Source organism: Lutra lutra, chromosome 16 (assembly GCF_902655055.1).
Source record: "Lutra lutra chromosome 16, mLutLut1.2, whole genome shotgun sequence".
Taxonomy (NCBI): Eukaryota; Metazoa; Chordata; class Mammalia; order Carnivora; family Mustelidae; genus Lutra; species Lutra lutra.
This window is the reverse complement of record NC_062293.1, coordinates 5,266,791-5,290,627: the sequence shown is the minus strand read 5'-3', so window position 1 is coordinate 5,290,627 and position 23,837 is coordinate 5,266,791. Positions and strand designations below refer to the sequence as shown.

At 44.3% G+C, this 23,837-nt stretch overlaps 1 protein-coding gene across 3 annotated transcripts; it reads right to left on the bottom strand.

Annotated features, from left to right (window-relative positions):
* Positions 1-1,271: 1,271 nt before the first annotated feature.
* Positions 1,272-23,702, bottom strand: ACOX1 (acyl-CoA oxidase 1). Of its 3 annotated transcripts, none has more exons than XM_047705948.1 (14): positions 23,566-23,702; positions 23,139-23,298; positions 17,835-17,995; positions 8,811-8,918; positions 7,673-7,792; positions 7,415-7,530; positions 6,858-7,027; positions 5,599-5,761; positions 4,967-5,157; positions 4,305-4,484; positions 4,061-4,166; positions 3,754-3,897; positions 3,396-3,602; positions 1,272-2,708 (listed from the first exon to the last, which is right to left on the bottom strand). In XM_047705948.1, exons 1-14 carry the CDS (start codon positions 23,672-23,674, stop codon positions 2,658-2,660), a joined length of 1,986 nt encoding a protein of 661 aa, XP_047561904.1. In that variant the 5' UTR covers positions 23,675-23,702; the 3' UTR covers positions 1,272-2,657. The 3 variants fall into 3 exon arrangements, with proteins under 3 accessions (XP_047561904.1, XP_047561903.1, XP_047561905.1); XM_047705947.1 differs by lacking the exon at positions 17,835-17,995 and adding an exon at positions 11,073-11,233; XM_047705949.1 differs by lacking the exon at positions 23,566-23,702 and adding an exon at positions 11,073-11,233.
* Between the last annotated feature and the right edge of the window lie 135 nt (positions 23,703-23,837).

Below are 23,837 nucleotides of genomic sequence, written 5' to 3'. Positions count from 1 at the left end.
GTTTAGGATCTGTAAAATGCCTCCAGGTATATGAAATTTGAAATTACAGGCCGGGAGTTCTCAGAAAGCATGTGAATATAGTTAATGTTGTAATTAAGTCAATGTTCTGAAGATAAGCGGATACTTAGCACTGCTATGTTCTTAAGCCAAGAACATGAAAGGCCCCAAAGGCTTTGGAACCAACTGTGCTTTGAGGCCCTAATGTCCAAACGCTGAACTACTCCTCTGTATCGATCTAGTAGGGCATGAAGCAGAGCTCCAAACACTTCAGGAAGAATCAACCTTCATCCACGACAAATAGCAAAATCCTATTAAACCTTGAAATTCTGAGTTCTGTTCAGAACACTTAAAAAAAAAAAAAGGCTTCTATCAGTATCTAATAGAAAAAAATCTCTCTTAGCATTTTATCATTTTAGAGAAGAGTCGGTTGAGTACTTTTTGTGCAAATGGCTCACAAAGAACCAAACTCACCTGCAACAGAGACCTGGCTTCTTTGGAAGATCAGACAGGACCTGCTGTCAGGCCCGAGGGCCTCCACTGCAGAGAGCGAAGTTCATGTTGCCGGCACCTGCTAACTTTGTAAACCGGGACCTTAAAATTCTTCATAACTTTAATTATGTGGCATTCTCTTTTCCTTGTTATAGTACAAATTAAGAACGTCTTACTATATTCTTAGGTTACAGTGGATAAAGTACAAGACAAAGCCCCAATGTTAATAAAACCAGTATCAAATATCAGATTTTGCTTTTAAATACTCCTCCAGGTGCCGACTGAAGGCGGCTGGTGGTGTTCGCAACCTGTTCACACCACCGGGCGCCAGCCCGGGCGTCCGCAGCTGCATCAGGTAGGTGGGGTAGCAGATCCCAACTACAGATGTTCGTCTGGGAGTAAGGTATTTAGCCACTAATTCTAAAGCAATTCTACATTTAACAGATCAATGTTACGCATCTTACTCTCCATTTCCAAGAATCTAAACTATGGTCCAGATATATCTCAAAGAAATGAACAGAGTGCTTGCTACTTCAATCTTAAAAAAATAATTCCCAGTCAGCTCTCTTGGTGAAAGGATTAAGGCTTAGTGGCCAACAAGTATTCTGACCGTGAAAGTCTCATATTAACTGGTTCCACTGCGATAGATTTTATGCTGGGTCCCAAGGGAGGAATGACATTTCCCCTGAATTATACCACATTCTCCAGACCGATTCTCACTGGTTTCGTGAGACAGATGTCACAGATACAGTTAACAGGTTAAAAAAACAGAACAAAACAAAACAAGTGATGCTGTTTTACTTCGATTTTAAGAAAAAACTTCATTAGGAAGTATGTGTTTAACCTTTAAATGTAGAATGATTGTGTAAATTAGATTTCAGCTCAAAGAACAATATCACAATTCAAACTCCTAGAAACAGACTGAAAACAAAGCCCATGTACAGTAAGAAAGACATTCTGTGAAATTTGCATTTATCCATTAGCCATAGTTTTGATGATTATATTGATTCGATGATTTATATCCCCAAACCAGACGACATGGTTTGTCACAGGAGTTTTCTGTGGTACTCCTGGGCAGAGGAGGTGGCCTGAGTGTCTACCTTTGCACTGCCGGACACTGTGACCTCCAAGCATTCAAATGGTTTATGACAATGGCAGAATATAGAAATCTGGATTGTTCCAAAATATCCAGTGATAGGGACACCACAGTCACAGTAACCACAACTAAGAGAGCTCTCCCTGTACTCCTACCACTAAGGAGCTGTGACTCCTTTTCCTTTCTTAGCATCTCGTTCAGGACAGGGAGTGGGACGGAGATGAATCGCCACTGCTGGAGATGCCATCAGTGGCCAAGGGTCAAAACTGCTGATAATTTTGCTTCCTGCCCTTTCCCGAGAAGTCTGGGACAAAGCGAGCTGTTGTGCCACCACACCGATGACTTAGGGATCCCTCAAATGGAAGACTGATTTCTAATGACATGGGACAGTGACCCTAGGCGAGGCCCGTGCTGAAGAGCTCCGCGTGCCAGGAAGATGCTACCATGAACAGAGGTGGGAGCAACAGGTCGGCAAAGAGGGGCGAACAGCTGGAGTCGTGTCAGTGTGCCAGGCACACATTTCACTCGCACTTAAGTTTCCTGATTCGCGTCTTTCCCCAAATCCCTTCTCTTCAGTCCTGCTGCTGAGCCAGGGCCCACGGCAGGAGTGGTAGGACGTTTAGCAGAAAAGGTGGGAAGGGCTTTACCCCCCATATAAAATACCTTTGCTTAAAAACACTTATATACCCAGTGATTAGCGCTTAAGAGGTGAAAATAATTAACTACTCAGTAGTTAAATTCTACGAATTATCCAAGGTCATGGCCTACGGGGATCAGCAGCACTACAGATGGAAGTCACGCTGTATCTCTTAAAGCTCTTTCTGGGGCTTGACAGGCCTCTTGCCATGTTAAGTGCACTTCAAACACATCTGGTTTTTTTTTTTTTCATTTAATCTCTGAAATCTGTTCATTTTTCTTCTTCATTTATCAAAAGAGGAAAGGGCTCAATTTATCATTTGCTCTACAGCTCTCCGAGTTTGGTAAAGATTCCAAGCAGATTTGCATGACAAGTGTTAAGGGGTGATGAGTCTAGCTGCTTCCTGGAGCGAGTGGAACTTGTCCCCACGACCCTTCAGAGCTTGGACTGCAGTGGCTTCAGGTACTTGTAGTAAGACTCGTGGACCTGCAGGGAAGGGCGAGAACAGTAGCAGTGGGGAGGGGCTGCAGCATAAACCAGCACACTTTCACCCGAGAAGGTTGAGAGACACGTACTGAGCTATCCACGGATACAGTGATCTGCTGTCTTGCATTTGTCTCACCACAGTTCCCAGGGGAGATGCAGGGAGGGGAGTGTTCAAGTGAAACACAATGGCCAGGAGACTAGTCACTGAGGTGTGACAAAGGGTACACGGGGGTTGTATGACAGTATTCCATTTTTGTATATGTTTGAACGTGTCCAATAATTTTTTTTTTTAAGATTTTATTTATTTGGTAGAGAGAGACAGCAAGAGAAGGAACACAAGCAGGGGGAATGGGAGAGGGAGAAGCAGGCTTCCCACCAAGCAGAAAGCCCGATGTGGGATTTGATTCTAGGACCCTGGGACCATGACCTGAGCCGAAAGCAGACACACAACGACTGAGCCACCCAGGAGCCCCTGACCAACAGTTATTAAACAGTCAAGGAGATGAAAGACCCGTGACCTATAGGAACAACCCAGTTCCCTTCTGAATCTGTTCCTCAAAAAAGGGACTGTCTAAAGAGGCTACAGGAGCTTCCAGAACTTTCACAGAGGACTCACCTCTGAGGTCTTTCCTGCCATAATATTTAAATGGAGAATTTCAAAAGGTGAAAAGACACTGTTTTTTGTACCTCTGATTTGTTCAGTGGGGATTTCTTGGCCCACTCAAACAAATTTTCATACACGTTCCCATCATAACGGCCAAGCACAGAGCCGAGTGTCACATCCTGAAAATCAAATGCGTCCACCAGAGCAACAGCGTCTGGGCGAATTGCAGTCAGCAACTCCTTTATGCGCTGATTTACTTGGGTAATTTGAGACGCTGTCATGATGCTTCCCTAGAAAAGATAAAATAAACAAACAAAGATACACACATAAAGATAGACATTCACAGATGTGCGCACACACAACTATAGAGTAGACCACAGTGACTTTTCTACCAAAAAAAAAATAAAAAAAAAAAAAGACTTAAATTCAGAAAATACTCACCTGAAGAAAATCCCCTGCCTTCTGACTGATTCCATAGAGACAATACAAGAGACATAAATTCCTTAAGACAGCGTGGACAGATTTATCTTGAATTTTGAGGAGTTTTTCTGAGAAGAGCTTAACTGCCACATAGTGGCAATGTGCCTAGATAAAAAGAAAACGCCAGAGAGCCTTTGGAAAAGATTCAGCACACAGCAACGAGGGTTTCTGCACTAAGAAAATGGGCTGGGGGGGAAGGGGATGTTATGAAGGCTGGAGAGGGAGAGAGGGAAGAAGAGAGACAGGGAGAGGGAGAGCTACCACTGACCTCGCTGGCTCGAACAAGGTCCACGGAGGTTAGGTTCCATGCTACCTCCTTGCTTTCTCTCTGAATTGTTTCATTTTGAAGGTTTTTTGCAGCAATTTCTACCAATCTGTTAAGAAATGAGAGAAAACTGGAGCTTGCAGGAAATGCTGGGCAGGACTCGGGCTTCCCGCTCTTCCGTCAGGCCCTAGCCCCCAGAGGCCCCCGGCGGCCGACCCCAGCTCCCGGGGCAGGTGGAGGCGCTAACCTGGCTGCACGAAGCTTGTACGCTTCCATCAGGCTGTCAGGGCTGTCGATGTCCACCACAGTCGGCCACACCGCCACCTGCCGCGGCTGGATGCGCTGAGCGGGCAGGTCATTCAGGTACGACACCATGCCGCCCACCAGCTTCCCTGAGTGCACCTGGTCGTAACTTTTCATCAGGAACCTAGAAACCACCAGGACACGTGCTCTCAGTATCTACACTTCTCGGCAGAGAGACACTCTTGCAACGACTTTAAGTAATGCGACAGGTGTCTTGTACTTGCTCGGCCGCCCACAGGATAACACCGGCGGGTGAGATGGAGGCAAAACCACCTTTCTCAGGAACAAATGTAACGTGAAGCGCAAACATGGGAACAGGAACTGATGAAGAGGACTCAAACATTCTTAGTTATTTGAGAGACAGAGAGAGAGAGAGAGAGACAGAGAGAGAGAGCACACGCGCAGGCAGAGGCAACAGGCAGAGGGAGAGGGAGAGAGAATCCCAAGCAGACTCCACAGTGGGTGCGGAGCCTGGCACCAGGCTCAATCCCGGGACCCGGAGACCACGACCTGGGCCGAAACCAAGAGTCGGACACTTAACGGACAGAGCCGCGCGCGCGCCCCTCTAACGCGGTAGCAACAGCTAAGCACAGAGCGGGTTCTCACCTCGCCGTCTGCAGCATCATGACGGTGTTCTCGCCCTCAAAGGTGCAGGTGGGGGTAAACGTGACGTAGATATTCGGAAGGCCGCTGCAGTGAGAGTAGCCGTGCCCACCGCACGCCATCCGACAGGCTTCGATAGCGGCATTCGTTGTCCAGGAGGTGAAAGCCTTCAGGCCAGCGACGAGGGCGTGGAGCTGAAGGGAAAGCGAGGCTGTCAGGGAGCAGGGGGCGCCCCCGGTCCGAGCCGCCCCAGGAAGCCCTCCCCTCCTGACCGGACAGTGCCGGCCACGCGCTCCATCCCTTGGCACGCGTGCAAACTGGAGCACGGCCGTCTCAAGGGCCTGAATTTGTCTTGTTTTCCACGCTCCCTTCCACAATGTTCCACTTGGCAAAAAAGTCACCACTCATGTTCCTTTGATTAATAAACGACCACCATGGTATAGTGCTTCTGAAACTTAAAAACAAAACCCACATATCTTCTTATCTGATTCACTTTCAATGAAAAAAGTGGCTGTATCTTTTGAGAACATGTGGATTCTTCTCAAGAAAGCCCTCCATGTAGTTTTCCCTGGACGTTATCCAACCAGCGAATATCAAACAGAAGGGAGCCCACAAGTGAATGAGAAAACACATACCTCGGGCAGTTCACTCAGATCCCCTTGGCCAATACCCTCATTAATCCGATGGTAGGTCTCCTTCACGTATGCGCCCACAAACTGGAAGGCATAGGCAGTGGCCAGGAGTGGGAAGAGTTTATACTGCTGGGTCTGAAAATCCAAAATCTGTGGTTCTGGTTCACTAAAGGACACAGAAGAAACAAAAGTAAACATTGACACAGAACTTAATATGCACCAGATTCGGGTCTACACACTTCGACATACTGAGTAACATTCTCCCCATTCCACCGAGGGGAAAACAAGAGGTTAAGAACCTGTCTGAGGTCACACAGCCAGTATGGGGCGGATCCTCTCTCAACTGAAATCTAGGTTATCTGGCTACAGAAAACCATGTTCTCAACTACCTTGTTGAACTGCCTAGGCAGATAAAATTTCCCAGCTGTGAAGTTCATATCCATCCTCGTCTTTGCAGTATGACGAAGGAAACTATCGCACGGCAACATTCAAAAATCAAAGTTAACTTCCCAGAAGGAAAGCAGTGATAAAGAAGTCTAACACACTAGATGGCTGAATAAACTATTTTAACCACAATTCTGGAAAAGACCCAATGCACGGAGTTAACTATCTGACATCTAAGAAGGTCAGCTCTTACCGATTTCGTTATTCCTTCAATAGGAGTTAAAAAGGTCATCAGGGAGTCGGGCTCAAGTGAAAGGCAGTAAGACTACACTATGGCTATGAACACAATCAGAGTCCCATTCATGCCACTCTCACCATTCAGGACTTTCAAACTGCCTTTAGTGTTCTAAACATTTCATTTTTTTGTTTAAAGATTTTATTATTTATTTGAGAGAGAGCGAGCGAGCGAGCGAGCGTGAGCATGTGCACACACAAGCAGGGGAAAAGGGAGAAGCAGGTTCCACGCTGAGCAGAGAGCCCAACATGCGGCTCGATCCCACAGTCTGGGATCTTGACCTGAGCTGAAGGCTGACACTTAGCCAACTGAGCCACCCAGGCACCTCTAAACATTTCATTTATAGAGTTCAAGTAATAGGACTGATTTTCTTAGGTTAAAAATAATAAGGTGGCTACCCTCCTCTTTCTACTTGAGAAAAGGCAGTCTGGTTTCTAAGGAGCAGACCCAGCACACTGCCCCCTTGGCTGGTTTTGCATGGCCAACGCACAGTCTCGAGATCACATTTGGGGATTTTGATATTGGAATGGGGCCGAAGGGGGGGGCTCTTCAGCACTGAGCCCATCTCAGATGCCTCCCTTACCCTGGCTTGATTTCAGACTGGTGCCTCACAGCGCTATACCGGATAGCAATTGTGCAGGCCTTGGACAGGGACCGAGCGGCTTCTCCCACGAGGAACGACCTCACAAACACCATGGTCCCGTAGGTCAGCTTGTTACTCACAGGCTTCACGTATGTGCCATCAGGCTTCACCTGGACAAAGAACGTGGGACTGATGCTTCCTTCCGTTAAACTCGAGTGGCAGTCTGTGCTCATGATTCTCAAAGGGCGGTCCCCAAAATGGCAGCATCTCCTGGGAACTTGCTAGAAACACAAAATCTCATCCCCACCCTGACCTACTGGACACAGCCCTCCAGGTGGTTCTAAAGCATGCTGAAGTAGGAGACCCACTGGTTTAACAAACCAGAATATGTTCTTCATACCTGCCAACTGCTTCTGATTTCACTCTCATTACGAAAAGCAGCACCAGAAGTAAAAACATGTTACTACTTTCTAAAAGACCAGACCCTTGCAACCCCGTGGTGACCGACAGCCACCGACCGAAACCCCATGTCGGACACCTCTGCTCCGCCAACATACCTGGGCGTACTTCATCAGCATGTTTTCTCTAGGAATACGGTAATTGTCCATCTTCAGGTAGCCGTTGTCCATCTCATCATAGCCAAATTTGGGCCCGATGTCTCCCACGGTAATACCTACCACAGATGAAAGGCAATCACAAGGTGTTCATGCTCCGCAATTCCAGGCTTGCCTGGCCTCTCTCGTTGTGTTACACTTTTTGCAGAAGAACGTCATCAGTTTAGTCTTGCAACTCAACAGCAGACGAACGATTCTAACCTGGCAAAGGCTTATGTGTCCCAATTTCACGAATGGGTACGATGAAGGCGTGTAACCCATAGCACTTCCCCTTAGTGATGAGTTGGGCAAGAACTATTGCGTGATTCGAGGTCTTTCCAACTGTAACATCAGAAAGAACAGGAGACAGAAGTGAGCAAACTTTCTTACACCTTTCAAAGGACAAAATAAAAGATGGGGGAAACCGTACGTAAAAACCAGCCTCCATCGATAAAGTGGACCCAAGAAGCTTCTGACAGCACCACACCCAGTTTTCAGAAAGAAATTCACTTAAGCTGATAGCCGTTAAAATGTATCAAATTTTGGCTAAGCAATCCTTCATTCTATATATATAAAAGCTTTTATACTCACTTTACTGAGACATTATGGACCTGTAGTATTTGTAAGTTTAAGGCGTACAGCTTGTTGATTCTCTAGTAATCCTTCATTAAAAAAAAAAACTTTAGGGGCTGCCTAGGTGGCTCAGTGGGTTAAGCCTCTGCCTTCAGCTCAGGTTTGATCTCAGGGTCCTGGGATCGAGTCCCACATCAGGCTCTCTGCTAGGCAGTGAGCCTGCTTCCTCCTCTCCCTCTCTCTCTACTTGTGATCTCTCTCTGTCAAATAAATAAAATCTTTAAAAAAAAAAAAAACTTTACTAAAAAATTTAATTAAGAAGACTTTACTTTCTTTCCTACTTATCTCTCATTCGTTTACATGAAATTTTTTTTAGGATAACCGTAAGAACATTAATTTATTTCCTTTTCCTCCCTTAATGAAGTGCCACAGTGGCCACTAGCCACAAGTGTCTATTTACATTTAAATTACTTATAACCACACAAGGAATACGAAGCTGGTTTAAATGGTGACTAAGGAAACTGCTAATGATGGGAATGCTCAGAGGAAAACTTAAAAGAGAGTTAAGACAGCCGTCTTTCTGCGCCTGTAAGTGGAGGAAGGTCTACAACAGGCACCACAAGAGGCTGTTGACGGCTCTGAAGAGTCTGAGACTTCAGTATTTACCATATTCCAAAATGATATTCTCATATAAGCTAAACACTTGCATTTATAATTATTATAATTATTGTATAAATCTTGTAGTAACTCTTCAAAACACTCAATAAATGCTAAGAAATTCACATACGTCCACCAGGCCACCACTTGATGGAGGTCACAGTAGGGCTGTTGAGAATGAACTCTTGAGTTTCAGGGTCGTAAGTGGCTGTGGTTTCCAAGCCTCGGAGATGAGTTCCTAAGGAAATAAATTACATTCACCTTGGCTAAAATATGGGAACAAACAAGCACAGGGTAAAATCTCTTGCCCCGTCCTTTCAGCTCTATTATCTCAGAGAAAAACAAAATCTAACGACAAGAAGACATTTGTAGATAAGCTACAAATGGTTAATAACCAAGATACATACTTTCCCTATACTTTTTTTTTAAGTAAACCCAGTTGGGGCTTGAACTCATGACCCTGTGATCAAGAGTCACATGCTCTACCCACCGAGCCAGTGCCCCATAATCTCTATACTCAAACCCGGCAGTTCCTATCAAGGGAAAACAAATGTCAAGCATGTTCTATCTGTGTACTTCAGTTAATGCACCTCTATTTAGATCAAAAGAAAATGTAAAGGCAGTTTAGAATCTTATTTTCACAAGGTCCTAGGATAGGAACATAACAGGATAGGAACATAACTGCCTTTCTAAAAATAACATCTCTAAGTTTAAGCGTGCCAATTTCAACCCATGTACGCTGTCTACACACCCGTTCAACAATCTGGGCTTCTCTGTTTACAAAGACTAAGATAACCAGTGACAGAAAGAGACTCCAGCCAAAGTTCTCATAAATTAAAGACTTATTTTAGAGTGATTGCTAGAATGGAAAATAAGAACTTTAAAAAGATATAACCGCCATGGGGAAAAGAGACCTGGAACAGTGACTTTTTTTTTTTTTTTTTTGATTTCTAAAAGTCTGATAATAAGGTCTGAATGCACTCTGTGATATCCAATGTCAGGCCTTAACTTTGACCCTGGCTGGTTCATTACTGTCGGTAGGAAGAGCTCCCAGTCTCATGTTGACTGGAGATGGACAAAGATTCATGCTTTAAATCCTAATACAAATGCGCCAAAATTCTTTGAAAACAGTTACAGAAAAATGCTCTAAGTGATACTTCCTCTAATAATACTATCCTGAAGCAAATGCTGAGAACCTTTTCCCAAACTGCTTAGGTAACTCCAGACCTTATTAAAAACTTAAACTTTGGAACATTTAGAAACTTCCAAGTTGAGGAACAGAAATGATCACTTCATGTGTGATCCACAACCTTCTCCAGTACATGCGAGAACCAAGGAACCAGAAACTTTCAGCAAAGAAGTTTTTATAGGAAAAGAAGTAACAGAATAATAGAACAGATAATGACAAAATGTTTGTAAATGCACAATGGACTGGGTCTTGTGAGAATCCTGTAAATTACAACTTTGCAGCAAGAGCCAAATTAGCTATACAATTAAGATAAAGTTACAGAGAAATGAACAAGTAGCAAATATACATTACATTTGTATAATGTATACATGTATACAAATATACATCATATGCATATTTACATATATAATATATATGTATATACATACATAATATGTATATACATATTTGTATATACAAATATACAAATATACATAATGTATACATGTATACAAATATACATCGGTTGTTGTGAAACCTCAAAGTCGGAAAAGAGAAGATGGAAGGAAATGAACAGCAAACAGAGACACCAATTCAGACCAGATTAACAGGGACAGCCACTCCCTCCAAAACCAACTGCCTGGAAGTGAGGCTTATCTTTTTTTTTCCCCCCAATAATCTTTGGCCAAGCTGCCTTCAGAACATGACTGAATTTACTGAATCAAGGCACAAAAAAGATCAAGGTATAAAACGTTCACATTATGGTAATATAAGCCACTCATTTCCCTCAAGCAAGTCAGAGAGCACCTGCACTACTCATCTGTGCTTCTTCTGGAATCTGGGCACGCTCATTAAGGTGTCCGTAGGAAAGGTAATCAGATAGTGATGGAGAAAGATGGGTTCGGATGCTACATGCACCTAATTCTACACAACTCCAAGAACTTGGAAAACCACTCAGTAAATAAATCCTGACTCATAATTCTTGACCCCCAGAGAGGAACCATGAAAAAGAATAATCAGCATAGTTCTGTGGTAACATAACCTTTACTTTCCACTGACCAAAGCCATGTCTACGCCAAGACTCGCGTGTGCGGAAACCCTGGCCTCTGCAGGGAGATGAGGGCACGCGGGTGTGCCCTTTGCTACCCGCGAGGGGCAGTCCACATACATACCTAAGCCTGCAGAGCCCCGCCCAGCCCCGAAGGTAGACTGAACGCACCGTACCATGGCCCATCTCTGTCTGGGCATAAGTGCCAATGATCTCCAAGTTCCAAGCGGGAATGAAGAAGCGTTCCTGCTGCTCCATGGTTGCCTGGTGGAGTAAAGTGGGCAAGAACATGCCCAAGTGGAGATCCAGAGGCTCAGGCCGCCCTCGGTGCACAAAACTTCGAAGCAACACCAAGGACAGGCATTTGAGAGAAGAGTCATCAGGTGTGAGAGAAACGGCAATGTGAACAGAGTGAGGGGAAGGAGAAAAAAAACCTTCTGTAATTATGAATTAGTTGGCTGGACATCATCATGGGTGGGAGCGCTGCCCCTTTCTATATGACTTTCATCAATTCTTGGCAAATTTCATTTTTCTTAAGTTGGTGAGAAGTTTGTTCTTCCGCTGCTCGGCTCTGGCACAATCGGTCTTGGCGAGCACCATTCCGAAGCCTGTGCCGCGAAAATGTGTGAGGCAGGGAGAGGAACCCAGCCTTGCAATTAAAGCAAAGGCAATAAAAAATCTGAAGCGGTTGTATGGGATGGAGAATTTAAGTTGTACAATGATTTACTCTGATGAGGTGAGATGGGGGAACTGTTCTCTCAAATGGACAAGTGCTCCCCTAGACAAAAGGCTTTTCTAGAAGCAATTTCAATTGCTTCTAGGCTGGAATCCTTCGTGTGTGTCCATAAAACCACCAGCAAAGCCACATTCCTAACAACCAGCAAAGCCACATTCCTTACATAAATCTGTTTTTTTTTTTTAATCTGGTTGTTTCATTCAGGTGCGTCACAAATATCCAGCCATGCCCTGTTGAAACAATTTAATGCAAAAACTGGCAGCGCTCCTCACCCAGTGATTAATATCAGAAATAAAAAAAGACATGCAATAATTACAAATAACATATTCATGCATAACAAGCTAATTATATGGGAATTATCACTACTGATAATAAACACCTTAGTTTTAGTAACTCTGAATCCATTTATTTATTTATTTACGACTAAGCCAGACAGGTGCCCATGAATCCACTTTCTTTCTTTCTTTTTTTTTTTTAAGATTTTATTTATTTATTTGACAGAGATCACAACCAGGCAGAGAGGCAGGCAGAGAGAGAGAGGGAGAAGCAGGCTCCTTGCTGAGCAGAAAGTCTGATGCGGGGCTCGATCCCAGGACCGTGAGATCATGACCTGAGCGGAAGGCAGAGGCTTTAACCCACTAAGCCACCCAGGCGCCCCCTGAATCCACTTTCTAAAGTCATTCTTTTCCACTTAAAACTTGCAGATGCCTTAGACTTCTGTGTGAATTACTTTCTAGTAGGAAATAGACTGAAATGTCTTCATTATCTTGTCACATTACTGGAATCCCACTGAACTTCCAGATCTAGCTTAACCGACTCAATACTGCTCCTTATTATTCTCTTTAATTATCTTAGAAATTAGCCTATGCAACCTTTCAGTTTTAAAACCTCTCAAGTTTGGGGCGCCTGGGTGGCTCAGTGGGTTAAAGCCTCTGCCTTCGGCGCAGGTCATGATCCCAGGGTTCTGGGATCGAGCCCCACATGGGACTCTCTGCTCAGCGGGAAGCCTACTTCCTCCTCTCTGTCTGCCTGCTTGTGATCTCTGTCAAATAAATAAAATCTTTAAAAAAAACCCAAAACCAAAAAACCCTCTCACTTTGTCCAGAAAGGAAGAAGGAAAATAATGGTGGAGCACTGGCTGCTCGCAAGAGGGCTGATCAGCTCTTCTTTTTTTTTTTTTATCAGCTCTGTCTTCTGATTGCAATGGTTGCTTTGTTACCCAATCACAGAAAAATCAAAGGTTGTGTGACCCACTTTTTAAAAAAATTAGGCTGAGGTGAGGGAAGTGCTTTCAGATCAGGAAGATAATGGCAGAAGGAGGACAAGAATCCCACCACCTGATCACATCTTCTGGTTGTGGAAATTCTCGTACAAGTGCAGCCAGGACCCAGCACTATGCGGAGGACACCAGAGACAGCCAGGAGAGCCGGCCGCAGATCTGCGCTCTCTGCCAGTGGCAAAGGCAAGTCCCCGTAATACCTTAGCGCTGGTGGAAACTGCGGGGGAGGCCCAAGGAACCTCTCTGTACTACTTCTGCAACTTCCTATGGATTTATAAGCATTTCAAAATAAAGAGTTAGAAACAGTGGAAACCCTCCAGAAAAACAATCGTGTGATGGGAGAGTACTTTCCCTCACAAGGAGGAATGCCTTTGCCTCCAGGTTTTAAAAGAAAGAAAAGGAAGAAAAATCAGCATACACCTGGGACCTGAAAGGAGGAAACTGTTGGAACCAGGACTGACCCCTGCGGCCTGGGACCTGCCACTTTCAGTGCTGAAAGCCTACTTGGCATTGCCAGAACCCAGAGCAATTCCTGGGGAGGGACGGGCCACTCTGAAGCAGTCCACCAGATCCACAGGAGGGGGGTCTACATCAGTGTGCTGGATAACGGAAAAGCCAATGGCAGTGTTACCACAAAACACACAGAATAGGGCAGGGGAAACTACTGTAATCAGAAACCACTCTGACACTGAAGAACGTTTTTAGGAGAAAAAGATCTCTTGTGACCAGGGTAAGGATAATGCACAAGTGGATGAAATTTAGACATGTTACAAGGGGAAAGTGACCTGGATAGTTTTTTTGACTTAAATCAAGTATTTGTTGTAAAAAGTTGGTTATGCATGATAAAAATTATATATTATTTTTAAATCCTTTATTTTAAAATCACAAAGCTCCAACATTTTACTTTGATGAAGTGCTACCGTTAATCTTTTTAAAACTGTAACACTGAAAGGCCTTTCCAGTCTCTCCCTCTACATGACCTAGGGCTGGCAGCCAATGCTGAGGACAAAATGATTAGATTAATAATACATCAAAAAAGGAAGGACTTAGAATAGCATCTCTGTGGGCAGCATGATTATAATCCTAGGAATCAACAACAACAAAATACCACCGATAATAAATAAATTTAGAAAAGCTGTACGCTCTAAGGAAAAGAAAAAATCACTGCATTCTTATCCATCAGGACGCTTTAAGCAGAAACCTCAGTAAAGAGAATAGCAATTTACAAACACAACAAAATATTTAAAATCTGTTACATAACTTTGCTCAGGATATTAAAGATTTAACTAGGAAAAAAAATCAATACCTAATAGGATGAATAAAAGAAGTTATACCTAACAGGAAAGAAATTGCTAATTCCTAGGTCAAAAAGTCAGTCCTTTATTATAATAAAGATAATACTTCCCAAGAAATACAAGGATTTAATGTAACACAGATTTGAAATTCCTGCAGAACATAATTTAGAATTTAACAAATTAAGATTGGATTTTGCCTAGAAGAGTAAATATACAAGAACATCAAATATGAGGGTCTTAAAATATAACAGGAGGCTTATTCTATCAGATTTTTAAATATCTTGCAAAGCAACAACGAACCAATGTTTATGAGGTTAGGAGAAAAACAAAGGGACTAATAAATATATGTTAAGGTTCCAGAAATAATCTGAAACTATTAATAAAACTCTAAGAAGAACTGGAAAGAACAACGGGGAAAAAACTACTAGCTAATATACATAAAAACGGCAAGGGATTCATTCATCATTCTACACCATATACAAGTCCAAGCATTAAACATAAATCGAACAAAAAAACTGGAAGAAAATAAGAGAATAATTATCCAAGATATGAAGAAAAAAAATGTGTACCTATTCAGAGAAGGATGCATTCTATATGTAAGGCCAAAACATTTAACAAAACAGAAGGCAAAAGAAAAAATATTTGAAGCATCCAACATAATCATGTAAGATCAATGTACAGATTCTATCCAATCAACACACAAAGAGAAAAACTCAGTTTATACACAGGAAATACAGACAGTAAGCCATCAAGTCCAGGCTCGCTGGCATTGGAAAATGAAAACTTTAACTCTTAGATATGTATTAAAGTAGCAAAAAACATTAAAGCAACCACATTGATGGGGCTTCTGGAGACAGAGCACACTAATAATTCGCTAAATACACTATAAACCAGTTCTGTGTTTCCAGAAGTCTTAAACTATGCAATAAAAGCTATTGAATGGTCCCTCCTTTCAATGCATTAATTTACTTCTGAGAAAGTTATTCTGAAGGCATAACCCCAAAGGCCGTGGTTTTTGCAGAGTTTATATTGTTACAAACAATCATCGTGGGGAATTAGAAGAGCCTCCAGACCTAGGGAGCGAGCCACATGGGTTCCAACAGGGAAGAGACTCAGTGGGAAGGAAGAGGACAGGAGACAGAGAAGTGAAAATACGGGGGAGAAAGACTAGTGATGGGCACAACCACGTTCACTATTTCTCAAGTTCCAAAGGAAGAGAGTGCGTTAGTTCCTGAGTTCTGCACCAATCTGCAAGGAAGGTAACTGGGTATTGCAGAAGCTCTATTTTCTTGGATGACAACAGCAGAAAACAAAGGAAGGAGAATTGCCATAAGGTGGCCAAGAACTTGAAGTGACCACGTACCTGCGAAGACCAAGTGTACTACCTGCTTTGGGACCTGGAGAAATGCAGGGTCAGGAGGGTTCCTGCTGGGCCATGCTCCACAGACCGTCCCTTCGGCACCAGAACCCCCGGGAGAGGGCGCACCCCTGAGCCCAGACCTCTGCCCTGGAGTAAGGAAGGCTCACGGCCCCCCAGGCCAAGCGGGTGTCGCAGTTTGTGGGCCTCTCCTGACAGGGCGAGTATTTACAGGAGGGACGAGAGAAAGCAGGTGATGGAGATGTCGTGCAGGGGACTGAATTTTAAGACTCTTCAGGATCCTGGAAGGCGCTGGAGCAGGGCTGTTTCCTCAATCCCAGCAGCATCCTAGAGCTGAGAGAATCCCACCTTGAAGGCAGAGCCAATTCCGTGACGCCTGAGGTAACCACCGTAGGCTGGTCAACATTCTGGTCTTCAGATCGAACCGTCCACCCTCCATCTGCACGAGTCGCTCTATTTACAGTCTCTCTGATGTCAAAGGACTGATTGTTCTACACAAGGCTGCACTGTCACAGGATGCGAATTCACCAACAGACTGACTGGTGCCCCCGGGGAAAAGGACAGGGGTGGGCGAAGCCCAACAAACCCCAATGTGAACGGCCAAGGCCCCAGCGGGAAACAAGACCTAATGTCACAACTCTGTTCTTGAAAATGCAAGAGATTAACACAAAGTTGGTTCAAGTACAAGGAATTACCCGAAAGAGAGAAGCAATAAGGGAAAGAAAACTCACAAAAAATGCCAACTCACCCAGAACAACATAAGACCTCAGACCAATTTCTGGGCTCCTCAGACCAGAAACTTCAAGTCCTCGTTTCTTCCTCTCCTTCAAAATTTAGGGCAAATATGCATTTACAACATACTTTATAGAAGCGGAAGGGTTAGACCAGAGAGACACACATATCAAACCCATTTAGCCTCAGAAAAATTTAGATCTTTATGCCCCCTATGAATAGCGTGGGCTATAAGTCAAAGAAATTCCACAAGGATGCATACTTAAACAAAAGAAGGGTTGTGTACCACAAAGCTATTTCAAGATTACAAAACACACACACACACACACACACACACACACACTCTCCCCCCTTTTCCCCCCCAGCCCCCAGCCCCTATCCCCCAGACAGGAAGACCTGGATGATGCCACATTCCTTTCCTTAGGAAACCTTTCTTCAGGCTGCCTATTTCAGTATGGGCTATCCTGAAGCTGAAGTGCGGGGTGTTCGGGCAGGGTGTTCGTAAGACAACATCACAACCAGAATCTGCAGTTCTCATGGGGATTATGATAAAGAACATTTCCTTAAACCATTTCACCAAACCCAAAAGCACCAAATCAAACACAAAAATGAAGTTTTCATGCTATTTGCGACTCCTCCTCTCCTTATTTACATAATGGTGGCCTTATGGTAAATTAAGGAATGACACTAGGTAGCTCAAATCTGAAACCCCCAAACCTCCCAATGGCCTTGTCTGTGAAAACGAACCTTCTTCTCCTTCAGACCAAACACAAACTTTTTGAAAGGAGCTGGCCGTTTATAAACAATCTTTTTTTTTAAGTGGACACCACGCCCAGCATGGAGTCCAATGTGGAGCTGGAACTCATGACTCTGAGATTAAGACCTCAGTTGGATGCTTAACCGACTGAGCCACCCAGGTGCCCCATTATTATGAACAATTTAACCAAGAATGACTGGCAATCCAAAGTCCAGAAATATGTAAAGAAAAAAAGTATAAAAAAAGACTGCTGTAACCAAATGAAAAGAATCATGCACTTTTTTCCAACCTGCTTTCTAAGCCTGCTAGTGGGCAATGAAAGAAAGAGTAAGACACTTAAATGCTCTATTAAAGTCCACATTTTTGGCTTCATGAAAGCAGAGAGGCAACCTTCAGATTTTGCTAAGGCATTAACACTCCCAAGAATTTCCAACAAAGTCTCTCTATAATTAGACGCCAACGCAATTTTGCCGCATTTTCAATCTCATCTTTCTAAACTGCTCAACAGCCGTTAAAACGGGGTATACGCAGCAAGGGTAAAAAGACTTTCAGAAATAACAACGAAGGATGTTTCAGGCTCGAGTCTTGGACCAGTTTATGGGGAAATGATCTATGAGAAAATGAGAAGCTGAATTTTAAGGCTTAACAACTGAAAGACAAAATCCCCAAAGTGTCACAGCAGGAAAAACCAAACATCAGGAGTCATTTATCAGTTTAAGTCCTGAGGTGGGTTACCCACTGACCCTCAAATGTGGACTAACCGTGGCCCATTTCCGTCTGGGCGTAGGTGCCAATTATCTGGAGTCCTCGGGATGAAAGCAGCCATTTCTCCTGCTGAGCAGTGGTGCCCTGATTCAGCAAGGTAGGAATAAACATGGAGAAATTGAGGCCCACAGGTTCCACAAAATTGACCAAATGTATTCTACAGGAGAGAAAAGAAAAGGATCTCAGCCTTACTCCAGAAACTGCATTCTACCACGCATTCTTGCCAGACAACTATGGCCTTCAGCATTGAGGCTGGGAAAATTTCAACCATTCTCTTAAGAAATTAAATGCAAAATTTACCATTTTCCCACCTAAAAGGCCAAATCCAGTGCTATCCACCCCTTCCCCACCCAAGTCGTTTCACAGCCAGAATCTTTAATTCTACACTTCAGCCAGGAAGCAAATTCTACCTCAGGTTTTAGCCTAAGAATCCCTTTTGGTTTTTTGGTTTTGTTGGTGTCATCTGTTGGTTTTATCGTATTCTCTGGAGTGGGTGTGTTTGCTTTATTTTCAAGTTTTATTTGTCTTGAAAATCAAAAGGAACTCCATGGAATATTTATTTGTAGAGCTAGTAACAACAGCTGCTGAAGAAGAGGTTAATCTTTCCTTATGTCACACCAAAGCAAACATCCAGGATAGTAAATACACATTTCAGGGCCAAACCACAGATCTCTAAAGGTCTTCAGAGTTTGCAGGTGGGTAAACAGAAATGGGAGAATTTATCTCTGATGGTGTCTGATGTTTACTCCAGATTAAGGGAACTCCAATCACACTGAAATTCTGTCTCCAACTATTTTCTCATAAAACACAATCTTGAAATAGTCAAAATACAAACCACCTATACCAGTCAGCCTTGGCTACATTGTGAAAGGTCTTACTGGGGTCTACTTTGTTCTATTTCAATAAAGAGCTCAAAGTACAAAGTAAGGAGCACCTAACTGATCCTCATGACTGCTAAAGGAATGAATACGAAGCAGTGTCACCAGTTTATCGTGGTCTGTCCAGTGAACAAGGCCTGAATTTAAAAAAAGGAGGCGGAAGGCTGCCAATTCACTTTGAGGCTTGAAGATCACCTTTTAGGGGTGCTGGGGACAGACTGAAACACCTAAAGAAAGTTTGCATCCAAGGAATATCAAAAATGCCTTTTTAACCTGGAGGTTCCATAATGTTTACACCAATATTGAATGTCAATTTAAAGTGACGGGGGGGGGGGGGGGGGGGGGGGCACCTGGGTGGCTCAGTGGGTTAAGCCTCTGCCTTCAGCTCAGGTCATGATCCCGGGGTCCTGGGATCGAGCCCCGCATCAGGCTCTCTGCCTGACTCTCTGCCTACTTGTGATCTCTCTCTGTCAAATAAATAAATAAAAATCTTTATTAAAAAAAAATAAAGTGACTGGAGGGAGGGAGAGGAAAAAGGGGGTGTGTGAACAGAAGTGAGTCAGCTTCCAAGTGACTTGGGTCAACAGGAGCTGGCGGCTGCTGGATGGTGGAGAAGCAGTGCCCGCCACACCGAAGTGGGAGTTCAAAGCCTGATGGGGTAGATAAATGCGGATGTCATTCTCTCAAAGGAAAGAGCCCCACAGCATTCCCTAACAATTACATTTTACTAAAAGAGGAAACGAACTTACAAGAGTTTCTGAGGAAGAGAAACAGTTGTTTAGGTGCCAAACATGGGGGCAACATAAGACACTCCTATTCCCTGGAAGGGAAGGGAGGCTGTGGGGTTGGTTATGTGAAATCATGATACCAACACAATATAATTCTAAGAAATTCAGGGGAAAAACACAAAACAAAAACTGTTGAATGTTTATGTTAATAAACATACTGAGATTCTTTTTTGAGGGTACTTGAAAATCAACTCATGAACAAAATATCAGCGCTCGTTTTTAAATTATGTTTAATCACTCCTGAAGATGCTTTTCAAGGAATCGGCTTTAAAAACCTAAGGAGGGGGACGCCTGGGTGGCTCAGTTGTTAAGCGTCTGCCTTTAGCTCAGGTCATGATCCTGCAGTCCTGCGGTCCTGGGATCGAGCCCCTGGGGTCTCTGCTTGGCGGGAAGCCTGCTTCTGCTCTCCCACTACCCCTGCTTGTGTTCCCTCTCTAGCCGTCTCTCTATCAAACAAATAAATAAGTCTTAAAAAGAGAAAAATTAAGAAATGAAAAACCGAAGGAGGGTAACAGAAACCATGGCTGATCTTCATTAGAATTTTAAATTACTTTAGTTTTCTTTTCATAGGCAACAGGATAATTAAAAGACAAAATTGTGGGAAAGGAGATTAGGAAAACAATTTTTACATTCCCCAAACAGCAAGGTTTTTTTCACCAAGGCCTGGAGAGAACAATTCTTCTACTGCTCAAGTTGAGAAATCTCAAAAGTATCTTACTAATTTTCCATCAATTTCAAGATATTCCCATATATTGGGGCACATGGGTGGCTCAGAGGGTTAAAGCCTCTGCCTTCAGCTCAGGTCATGATCCCAGGGTCCTGGGATTAAGCCCCGAAATGGAGCTCTCTGCTCAGCAGGGAGCCTGCTTCCCTCTCTCTCTCTGCCTGCCTCTCTGCCTACTTGTGATCTCTCTGTCAAATAAATAAAAAAAATCTTAAAAAAAAAAGATATTCCCATATATGAATTTTGAGATATGAAAAATAATTGTAAAGAAACCAGTAAATGCTTAGGGTGCCTGGGTGGCTCAGTCATTAAGCATCTGCCTTTGGCTCAGGTATGATCCCAGAGTCCTGGGATTGAGCCCCAGGTCAGGACCCCCGCTCACTCCAGCAGGGGAGTCGGCTTCTCCCTTTCCCACACCCCCTGCTTGTGGTTCCTCTCTCACCGTATCTCTCTCTGTCAAATAAATAAATAAAATCTTAAAAAAAAAAAAAAGAAAGAAAGAAACCAGTAAATGTTCAAAATCCCTTGAAAGAGAAATACTACTATATTTCATCAGTTCTGGCAATACGGCACCAGCGGAGCATTTACAAAATCAGGCACATCTCACAAACAGGAGGTCATAGCTAATTGACTTTTTCTTTCTCAGTGGTACATGAAACTTGGGTGTGAGCTACAGTCAATGGCGGGCTTGGATTCAATAGCATTTAGTAACTGCCAAGACTAATTTTCAATCCCCTTCTTTCACATAAGTTGATCTCCCTGTCCTATCCCAGAAATACTGGAAGGATGTCAGAAGGTGTGTTAAACTTTGTACTCTAGAGCCACCTGGCTCTCTTGGGCTCCGGTCATACAAGATCCCGGCGTCCTGGAATCAAGCCAGGCCTGGAGCCTGCTTCTCCCTCTCCCTCTGTCTGCTGCTTCCCCTACTTATGCTCTCTCTGTGTCAAATAAGTAAGTAAAATCTTTAAAGAAACAAAACAAAAAAATCCTTTGTACCCTATAATCCCCAAACAGCAAGTTCTGTATCATAAAAAATGACAGGCAAAATAACTGAGTCATGTCATCTGCTGTTTTAACCCACATAAAGGCATAGGCTCTGCTTCATTGTTACTTCACTCCACTCTGCTTACACACTACGAACCAACACTGAACGGTATCTCATCAATTCTGAAACGCACTGCATCGACCACTTAGAAGTAAAACAGAACAAATCTCTTTTTTGGGGGTTGCTTAAAAAAGGGTAAAATCTTACATTTTTGAAGTTTACCTAAAATCCAACTCAGGTGAGTCAGAAACATCATCTTCCAGGAGGCACTCTACCTCAATATCCCCACAGTGAGTTACAAACTTCAAAAGCAAAAAAGGACATTTGGAATTTGATAAATAACTTTGATTCTGACTTCTGAAAATAAGTAAATCCTAATTTTATGACTAAAAAGGAGAGGAATTCTCAGTCCTAAGGGCTACAGTAAATGATTCCATTCCCCCAAACACTAAACAGGTTAGACTGAAAAAATTACTAAATGTCTGAGAGGCAGTAGAATAAAGAAGAAATTTCCATCACTGTATAAAGGCAAAACTTGTAATATGTTCCCTTTTTCTTGGCTCTTGAATACACACCATTTGTATCATTTAATCTTTATTGATGAAAATAATGGACTTCTAAAATGCTAAAAGCTCCCCAAAAAAGGAAGTGCCCAGGAATGAATGAGAAGTCTAAGACCGCATAGAGGTCAAAGAAATCTTGTACTCGGTCCCGTAATTAGTGCTCATTGGGATAAAGGAAAAAAAAAAGTGCTTTACTTCTAATTAAGAAACATTACACAACAAAAAACAGATGGTCTGGAAAAAAAAAAAAAAGTACTGCTCTTTCCAGCATTAGTACCAAGGCATGGTTTTAGGAGGTCTCCTATGCCATTTAAGTAACACAAGCCATTTAGATAACACGGCCACCAAATTCAAGAATGCTAGGTTCTTTATATATTCGCTCTGAAGTTTGATTCGTGTTCTTCATCTACCCCACACGGGCCCTCCGTCTAAACTCAAGCTTTTTTTTTTTTTTTTTTTTTTAAGATTTTATTTATTTATTTGAGAGAGATCACAAGTAGACAGAGAGGCAGGCAGAGAGAGAGAGAGAGAGAGAGAGAGAGAGGGAAGCAGGCTCCCTGCCGAGCAGAGAGCCCGATGCGGGACTCGATCCCAGGACCCTGAGATCATGACCTGAGCCGAAGGCAGCGGCTTAACCCACTGAGCCACCCAGGCGCCCCTAAACTCAAGCTTTTTACGCTCATACCGAAATGCAATCTGTTATTGCTCCAAAACATTGTTTGGTCTTGCAACCAAAAATTCCGCCTCTGAATTTAGCAAACCTTCCTGCTACAAAGAGCAAAGGCATTTTGCAATTTAAATCACTCCGCACGGGGATGTCTGGGCCAAAGGAAGTGGTACTGATTCCAGGGAACGGAGACGACAGCCTCTCCATTCCCGATCAGCATTCTACCAACGTCATCCCTTTAAAAGGTTTCAACACTGGGGTGCCTGGGTGGCTCAGTGGGTTAAGCCGCTGCCTTCGGCTCAGGTCATGATCTCAGGGTCCTGGGATCGAGCCCCGCATCGGGCTCTCTGCTCAGCAGGGAGCCTGCTTCCGCCTCTCTCTCTGCCTGCCTCTCTGCCTGCTTGTGATCTCTCTCTGTCAAATAAATAAATAAGATCTTTTAAAAAATAAATAAATAAATAAAAGGTTTCAACACAGAAGCCAACCCCGGTTTTCGCCCACATCACTTGCAGGTGGGGTGCAAATAGGCAGGCTGAGCCGTCCGACGTCGAGCACGATGAAAAAGGACACCGCGGGCTGCGCGTTTAAGTGAAGGTTTGCGCTCGGGCACTTAATCGGGGCGAAGGCATACCTACTTTTTAAACCACATGATCTCCTCGGGGTCCGCGATGCCGAACTCCCGCATCTTCTTCACCATGTTGGCACTCTTCCTAACGGCCACCTCGTAGCGCTGGCTGCGGGTGAGGAAATTCAAGTCCTCGTGCTGGAAGTCCGGGTCATTCAGAATCAGGTTCTCTGGAAGAGGGCGAGAAGGCATCAAGAGGAAGACCGAGACGCAGGGCTCCGTGACGCCTCCTGGAATCCCTGCGGGTTTTCCGAGCGCGGGCAGGTGGGCCGACACCCCTCAACCCGCAACAGGCCGGCCCCGGGGGTGGGGGTCCCGGCTCCCCCAAAGCTGAGGCCGGCGCAGCGCCCCACGCTCCACAGCGCCCCCCGACTCCTCCTCGAGCGAGTGTGGGGCCGCGCCCGGGGAAGGAGGGAGGCCTGGCCCGCCGCCCTCACCGATCTCTCGGCGGCGCCGGGTGTTCTCGGGGCTGCCGTCCAGGACGTGCGTGAGGAGCTCCGGGTTGAAGCTGGCGGCTTCCCGTTCCCTGCGAAGATCTTGGTTCATGGTGGCGACACGCAACGGCGGTGGCGGCAGAGGTCGAAGAGGTGGCGGCGGCGGCGACGGGTATCAGCAGCTGCAGCGCGGGCCCGGCCCTAAGAGCGCCCCAGGACCGGCGAGGCCCCGCCCCGGCCCGCCCCGGCCCGCCCCTTCTCCTTCGCCGCGGGCC

Coding starts and splice junctions, on each gene's coding strand:
- ACOX1 (XM_047705948.1), bottom strand. CDS start 23,674: ATGAACCAAGATCTTCGCAGGGAACGGGAAGCCGCCAGCTTCAACCCG. Junction 7,028..7,414: donor TGCTGATGAAGTACGCCCAG/GTATGTTGGCGG, acceptor TTCTTTGTCCAG/GTGAAGCCTGATGGCACATA. Junction 4,167..4,304: donor TACAAGCTTCGTGCAGCCAG/GTTAGCGCCTCC, acceptor ATTTCTTAACAG/ATTGGTAGAAATTGCTGCAA.